The sequence below is a fragment of the Colobus angolensis genome, unplaced genomic scaffold (assembly GCF_000951035.1).
Source record: "Colobus angolensis palliatus isolate OR3802 unplaced genomic scaffold, Cang.pa_1.0 Scaffold133, whole genome shotgun sequence".
Classification (NCBI taxonomy): domain Eukaryota; kingdom Metazoa; phylum Chordata; class Mammalia; order Primates; family Cercopithecidae; genus Colobus; species Colobus angolensis.
The window spans coordinates 457,209-465,699 of NW_012114411.1; the positions used below are offsets into that span (position 1 = coordinate 457,209).

Genomic DNA, 8,491 nt, shown 5'->3' on the forward strand with positions numbered 1-8,491 from the left:
AATGCCAAACACACTAGGACAGATACACTAAGGTGCAACTAAGTGCAGGTGAGAGACTATCTACAAGCCCAACTACACTTCATATTTAAGACAGAAGATAAATATCTCACATATAAAAATTAAAAAAATATTAAGGTAGTCCACTTAACTACCAGCCTGGTAAATCTTACCCATTCCCCCAATGACCTCAGCTTGAGAATCTGCTCTTAGTGATCTAGTATTGACTACTTACAATTATCATCTCCTTTTTAAAAAGCTCAAAACATTTTTTATTTTTTTGAGACAGGGTCTTGCTTTGTCATCCGGGCTGGAGTGCAGTGGTGCAATCACGGCTCACTGCAGCCACCACCTCCTGTGCGCAAGCAATCCTCCACCTTGGCCTCTCGAGCAGCTGGGACTACAGGTGTGCACCACCATGCCTAGCTAATTTTCATTTTTTGGAGGACCTGGGTCTCACTATGTTGCCCTGGCTTCAAAACATTTTTTTTTCAAAGCAACTTTATTGGGGTGTACCTGACATACAATCAGTTGCACATATTTAAAATGTAATTTGATGAGTTCTGCTATATGTGCTCACTTCAGAAAACCTCCCCACAACCAAGACAATGAGCACATCCATCACCTTCAAACTTCGTAAGCAAGGAAACCATCCCCAGGCAACCACCAGTCTGCTCTCTGTCACTACTATTTAGTCTGCATTTTATCTTAAGAAATGAGGTCTTGCAGACTAGAGTGCAGTGGTGTGACCATAGCTCACTGCAGCATCAGAACTCCTGGGCACAAGTGATCCTCCCACCGCAGCCTCCCAAGAGTGCAGTGGTGTGACCATAGCTCACTGCAGCATCAGAATTCCTGGGCTCAAGTGATCCTCCCACTTCAGCCTCCCAAGTAGCTATGATTACAGGCACACACCACCATGCCTGGCTAATTCTTCTTCTTCTTCTTTTTTTCTGAGACAGAGTCTTGCTGTGTTGCCCAGGCCAGAGTGCAGTGGCACAATTTCGGCTCATTGCAACCTCTGCCTCCCAGGCTCAAGTGATTCTCCTGCCTTAGCCTCCCGAGTAGCTGGGATTACAGGTGCCCGCCACCTGTTTCGCAGGCAGGCACAAAAGTTTCATATTTTTAGTAGAGACAGGGTTTCACCACGTTGGTTAGGCTGGTCTGGAACTCCTGATCTCATGATCCACCTGCCTCGGCCTCCCAAAGTGCTGGGATTACAGGTGTGAGCCACCGTGCCCGGCCTGCATTTTCTTTTTCTTTTCATTTTAAAGACACACATCTTGCTATGTTGTCTAGGCTGGCCTCGAAGTTCTAGTCTCAAGTGATCCTCCTGCCTCAGCCTCTTGAGTAGCTGGGACTATAGGTGAGTGCCACCATGCCTGGCTAGTCTGTATTTTCTAAATGTTTATATCTATCAGATTATACAATATGCAGCCTTTTTTTTTCCCCCGAGACGGAGTTTCACTCTTGTCACCCAGGCTGGAGTGCAATGGCGCAATCTCGGCCTACTGTAACCTCTGCCTCCTGGGATCAAGCGATTCTCCTGCCTTGGTCTCCTGAGTAGCTGGGATTACAGGCATGCACCACCACCACACCTGGCTAATTTTGTATTTTTAGTAGAGATAGGGTTTCTCCATGTTGGTCAGGCTGGTCTCGAACTCCCGACCTCAGGTGATCTGCCTGCCTTGGCCTCCCAAAATGTTGGGATTACTGGTGTGAGCCACCGCGCCCGGCCACAACATGCACTCTTTTATTGTCCAGCTTATTTTGCTTGGCATAAAGATTTCGAGAGACATACATGTTATATGCATCAATACTTGGCTCCTTTTTATTGCAGAATTGTATTCCCTTGTATGAATATGCCACATATTCATTCACCTGTTAGGAACATTTTGGCTGTTTCTACTTTTGGGTTATTACACACGCAATTCTACATTCATGTACAAATCTCTGGGTGGATGTTTGTCTTCATCTCTTAACTGAAAAATGCTAGGAATGAAATAGCTAGAAATATCTGGTGTGTTTTACTTTTTAAGAAACTGCCAAAGTGGTTCTACGTTATACCTTTTTTTTTTTTTAAGACGGAGTTTTTTTTCATTCTTGTTGCTCAGGCTGGAGTGCAACGTGGCACGATCTTGGCTCAATGCAACCTCTGCCTCCTGGATTCAAGCGATTCTCCTGTCTCAGCCTCCCAAGTAGCCGGGATTACAGGTGTGTGCCACCAGGCCCAGCTAATTTTTGTATTTTTAGTAGAGATGGGGTTTCACCATGTTGGCCAGGTTAGTCTTGAACTCCTGACCTCAGGTGATCCACCTGCCTCAGCCTCCCAAAGTGTTGGGATTACGGGCGTGAGCCACCGCGCTCAGCCTCATTTCATATTATGATAGAAGTGTATGAGAGTTCCAGTTCTTTCATATCCCAGGCAAAAAATTGATATGGTCAGTTTTTAATTTTAGCCATTCCAATGAGCATACACTGCTATTTTGTTTGGTTTTAATTTTCATTTTCCTAACAACTAAAACCATCTGTTTTAAAACTCAATCTAGAATTATGCTAAAAGTTGACATCAAGCTTATCAGACTATCTAGTTTTCCGCATGTATATTTTGCTTGCTTTTGAAAAAGGAAATATTGGTCCACTGTGAATCTTTCATTCCATTTAGTAAGATTTTTCTAAGTTTAATGACAACTGCTTTATAATTATGTGTGATTTCAATCCTAAAGGATATGATTTGTTTATGACTAACTGGGACTCACTTAAAGTAGATAATCTCTCTCTTTTATTTATTACAACTTTTTTCTTTTTTGGGGGGAGGGGGGCGGGGCAGAGTCTCGCTGCGTTACCCAGGCTGGAGTGCAGTGGTGCCATCTAGGCTCACTGCAGCCTCGCCCTCCTGGGTTCAAGCAATCCTCCTGAATAGTGGGGATTACAGGTGCCGCCATCATGCCCAACTAGTATTTGTATTTTTAGTAGTAGTGACTGGGTTTCACCATGTTGCCCAGGCTTATCTCAAACTCCTGAGCTCAAACGATCCAGCTGCCTTGGCTTCCCAAAGTGTTTTACAGGCATGAGTCAACTGTGCCTGGTCAGATAATCTTTTTTTTGTGTGTGTGTGGGTATGTGATAGGTGTACACATTTATGGGGTATATGAGATATTCTGATACAGACAGACAATGTGTAATAAGACAATCCCTTTTGACATTATTTAATTTTATCCTTTTGGATAATAATCTTTCCTTTTGATATTATAAAAGGGACTGAGAACAGGTTTGTTTTGTCTGTTTTCCGTATCTCTTTGCAAGCACTGGAACTACCCTTCTTTGTTCTTATGGTCTAAAGACAGCCTTCTAGAAAAGCACCTCCTGGGGCCCAGCACTTTGGGAGGCCGAGGTGGGTGGATGACCTGAGGTCAGGAGTTCGAGACCAACCTGGCCAACATGGTGAAACCCCCCCTCCTCTACTAAAAATACAAATATTAGCCAGGTGTGGTGGTGCATGCCTGTAATCCCAGCTACTTGGGAGGCTAAGGCAGGAGAATCACTTGAGCCTGGGAGGCAGAGATTGTGGTGAGCCCAGATCGCACCACTGCACTCCAGCCTGGGCAATTGAGTGAGACTCTTGTCTAAAAAAAATATATATATATAAACATCAATTAGGCTTTGAGAGTGACAGCCAAATTTTAAATCATTTTCTGTTCCAAGTAAAAAATAAGATGCCTTGGGTGAAGAGACGTGGCAGTCTGAATTTCTTTATGTAAATTACAGACTCTGGCATTACAATCCTCTTAATCAGTTGGCTGGCTTTCCTTTCAATGGCTATACTAACTGGTCCTAAACACTTATGAATTACGCAAATAGAGGGATTGGTATACTACTGTTTTACAAAATAGTCAAGCATAGCAGCCCAATAAAAAATGTAGATAGGTGGGGCACAGTGGCTCATGCCTATAATCCTGACACTTTGGGAGGCCGAGGCGGGTGGATGACCTGAGGTCAGGAGTTCGAGACCAGCCTGGCCAACATGGTGAAACTCCGTCTCTACTAAAACTATAGTCCCAGCCACCCGGGAGGTTGAGGCAGGAGAATCGCTTGAACCCGGGAGGCGGAGGTTGTAGTGAGCCAAGATTGTGCCACTGCACTCCAGCCTGGGCGACAGAACAAGACTCCGTCTCAAAAAAAAAAAAATTTTTATGATTTCAAACAAATGTGTAACGTATAGTTTAATACTGGCAGACAAGCCTTTTTTGCAATTAATGTTTACATAAGGAATTATGACATGTTATTATATTTTGACTAGAATAGTGGATAGTTATATGACATAGTAACCTGAGATTATGTTTTTTAATTTTAGCTACAGTCATGGAGTAGCTGCAAAATATAAGCTAAATCACCTTCATTGCTATTATGTTCAGGAAATTTAGTTTGAGTGACTTCAATATTTTTATCATCTAATTTGCTATAAAGTAGTGTGTCTCTGTTAACAGTATCTTAGCAGCTCTGCAGTAAAGGCAGTAGGCAAAGGTGGCCATCAGTAAATTTATCTCTTCGTTTCCCTGTATTTATTACTGTCTCTTTTATGTTCTTTTTAAGTACATAATACTTGAGAACTTTGCCTTTTGTAAAATTTGTCTGAGTTCATAAAATGTGTTTTTGTTCATCTTTTATTTATAATTGTTTCCCGTTAGAAGATCTTTTCGGCCGGGCGCGGTGGCTCAAGCCTGTAATCCCAGCACTTTGGGAGGCCGAGACGGGCGGATCACGAGGTCAGGAGATCGAGACCATCGAGACCATCCTGGCTAACACGGTGAAACCCTGTCTCTATTAAAAATACAAAAAACTAGCCGGGCGAGGTGGCGGCGCCTGTAGTCCCAGCTACTCGGGAGGCTGAGGCAGGAGAATGGCGTAAACCCGGAAGGCAGAGCTTGCAGTGAGCTGAGATCCGGCCACTGCACTCCAGCCTGGGCTATGGAGGGAGACTCTGTCTCAAACAAACAAACAAAAAATTGTTTTAATTTAAATTCATTATTCTAATTCATCAATATTTAAATCTAGAAAGAAATAAATGGCTAAAAGCATTATCTTTTTCTTTGTCTGCAACTACTCACTTCATTGGTGCAATTTTTTTTCCCCTAATGACCACAACAGAAAGTTATTTCTGAGTACAAATTTGATGCACAAAGAGGTCTTTCACTTTAAAACCAAAGATTCCTATAAGGCAACACATTTCACATTTGTAGAAAAACCGTTGCACCAGAAGGGCCAACACCCAAAAGCCAAATAAAGGAATAAAAATCAGAACAAAATACACTTTCTTTTTCAGACCACAACATACCAACGATGTTTCTTCAAATAATGTTCCAAAAACTGAACATTTTCCAAAATTCCAAATAAAGTTTAGAAGCATTGAAAATTTACTTAATAATCAAGCACTCTGAGTTCTCATTTCATGTCTGCTAATATTTTTAAAATTTAATAACAGTATATCCTTAAAAATTAAAAGTTACATTTTAAGAAACAAGAACTTCAAATTCATTTACATAAAATTACAGAAGCCACCCGGTTTATAATCTACCTACTTTGAACCAAAAATATTCCTTCTAAAATATACATAATCTTATTTTGATTTATACAATTTAGAATTTCAGACTGTTGGGGTATACTTATTTTCCAAAGCCCACAAGCTTTTTTTAAGTAGGCTTTGATTATGTTCAATGCCTACATGTTCAATGCCTACATGTTCTATAAGGGCCAGATGGAGTGTAGAGTTGACAAAGGTGATAATGAATATTCATGTACTTCATGAAAGGGAGGAAGAAAAAAACTGATTATTTACTGTTGTGCTATCTGACCTTCAAAAAGAGATATTCCTAAACTCTCTTCTAGTTAACAAAAATCATGGCCCTAGTGTGCCAATGGAATAGCATTATCTAGCAGCTGTGCAGGAATAGAGACCAAGGTATATCTAGCTGAAGCTGCCATGTACTCCCCTCCACAATTCAACAGACAAATATGTGCATGTGTGCATGCCTTCCAACTTGACAGCCTAATTACCTTTAGAAACTGTGTGCCAAGAAAAGCTGGTGATGGGGGAATGGAGGAGGAAGGTAAGAGTTTTTAAAGAGAAAGAGAATGAAGGAGATCTAAAACATGATAACTGAAACAGAAAAGTCTAGTTCAGAGAACTAAATAGTCCCTAGAAAAGCAAAAATGCTGGGATTTGTGAATCCTGGTAACAGTGGTGAATCAGCATTTCCAGGTGCTCTGAGGACAGCAGTCTTAGCAAAGATCTCAGGGCAACACCACATTTAGGGCCTGATTTTTGAAAAAGCTCTCATTTTCCCCACAGATAGAGAATGGAGAGTAAAGGAATGGGGATGTGCCAGAGTCCAACCCTGGTCAAAGGAGGGGAGGGGTGTGGCTCTCCTGAAAGCACCAGGAGGCCTGGCTGGAGCCTGGGCTGAAGGCAAGGCCCGATGATGGCAGTGTCTGAGCAAGATTCAGCAATGCCCTGATCCTGTCAAAGTTAACTCTCAATACATGAGTCATGCCGTGAAGTCTTTGCCAGTCCCACACTCCACGATTCTTCTTATTTTTTTCTTTGAGATGGAGTCTCGTTCTGTCACCCAGGCTGGAGTGCAATGGTGCGATCTTGGCTCACTACAACTTCCACCTCCTGGGTTCCAGTGATTCTCCTGCCTCAGCCTCCTGAGTAGCTGGGATTACAGGTGCCCACAACCATGTCTGGCTAATCTTTGTATTTTCAGTAGAGACAGGGTTTCACTATGTTGGTCAGGCTGGTCTTGAACTCCTGACCTTGTGATTCGCCCACCTTGGCATCCCAAAGTGCTGGGATTACAAGTGTGAGCCACCGCACCCGGCCACACTCCACAATTCTAATTGGTATATAGGTGGTATCGCTGCAGCAAAAAGTAGTATACTGCTCAAGTATATCACTTGTATGCTGCACAAGTATACTGCACAATTTTGATCTCGGTGTACATGCGAAGTTGCCCAACAAATGCAAGGATATTTAGGCATCATATATTTGAGGTTGTGCTAGTGGGGAGGACATCTCAGGTGCAACTTATTGTAGAGTCTTCCCTGATGATCCTACCTAAGAGGCAGCCTCCCTCTCCTGGCACCTCATCATTCCTGTCTCTTTCTATCCTCTTACCCTGCTTTATCCTCCTTGGTAGCTGTGGGGAAAAGAAAGATCAGACTGTTAACTGTGTCTATATCGAAAGAAGGAGACATAAGAGACTCCATCTTGTTCTGTATTTGAGATGCTGTTAATCTGTGACCCTACCCCCAACCTTGTCCTTGCAAGAGACATGTGCTGTGGTGACTCAAGGTTTAAAGGATTTTGGGCTGTGCAGGGTGTGCTTCCTTAAACAAGTGCCTGAAGGCAGCCTACTGGTTAAAAGTCATCACCATTCTCTTAATCTCAAGTACCCAGGGACACATACACTGCCAAAGGTCGCAGGGACCTCTGCCTAGGAAAGCTAGGTATTGTCCAAGGTTTCTCCCCATGTGATAGTCTGAAATACGGCCTCATAAGAAGAGAAAGACCTGATCGTCCCCCAGCCTGACACTCGGGAAGGGTCTGTGCTGAGGAGGACTAGTCTAAGAGGAAAGAAGGCCTCTTGGCAGTTGAGATAGAGAAAAGCATCTGTCTCCTGCTTGTCCCTGGGCAATGGAACATCTCGGTGTAAAACCCGATTGTATGTTCTGTTTACTGAGAAAGGAGAAAACCGCCTTAGGGCGAAAGGTGGGACTTGCTAGCGCAATGCTGCTCTTTATGCACTAAAAAGGTTTATGGAGATGTTTACATATGCGTATCAAGGCACAGCACTTTTCCGTAAACTTATGTCACAGAGATCTTTATTCATGTCTTACTGCTGACCTTCTCCCTACGATGATCCTATTATCCTGCTACTTTCCTTTTTCTAAGATGGTAAAGATAATGATCAATAAATACTAAGAGAACTCAGAGACCGGTGCCGGCGTGGATCCTCTGTATGCTGAGTGCCGGTCCCCTGGGCCCACTTTTCTTTCTCTATACTTTGTCTCTGTGTCTTATTTTTTTCCAAGTCTCTCGCTCCACCTAACCAGAAACGCCCACAGGTGTGGAGAGGCAGGCCACCCCTTCAGTAGCCATTCCCCTAATGTGACTTGGTGTATTTCTCATATGCCTCCCAACACCAGAATGAAAGCTTGCAAGACAGGAGGGACTCTGGCTAACTGCTGCTATGTTCTGCACACAGAAGTGCCTGGTGTGTAGCAGGTAAATAATAAATATTTGTTAAATGACTGTGTAGATGAATGTGGGAGTCAGGTATTGGACTTGTCTAAGATAACTGTGGCAGCCACCATGTACAACAAAATGTAACATTCTATTTTGTTTTGTTTTTTTTTTGAGACGGAGTCTCGCTCTGTTGCCCAGGCTGGAGTGCAGTGGCCGGATCTCAGCTCACTGCAAGCTCCGCCTCCC

The 8,491-nt window shown here is 43.0% G+C and overlaps 1 protein-coding gene across 1 annotated transcript in view; it reads right to left on the minus strand.

Annotated features, from left to right (window-relative positions):
* UPF2 (UPF2 regulator of nonsense transcripts homolog (yeast)) overlaps positions 1 to 8,491 on the minus strand; it is a 141,209-nt gene that overhangs the window by 4,512 nt on the left and 128,206 nt on the right. The window contains exon 20 of the mRNA XM_011934286.1: positions 6,392 to 6,457. Coding sequence (XP_011789676.1) covers positions 6,392 to 6,457 — 66 coding nt within the window. The remainder of the gene's footprint in view (positions 1 to 6,391; positions 6,458 to 8,491) is intronic.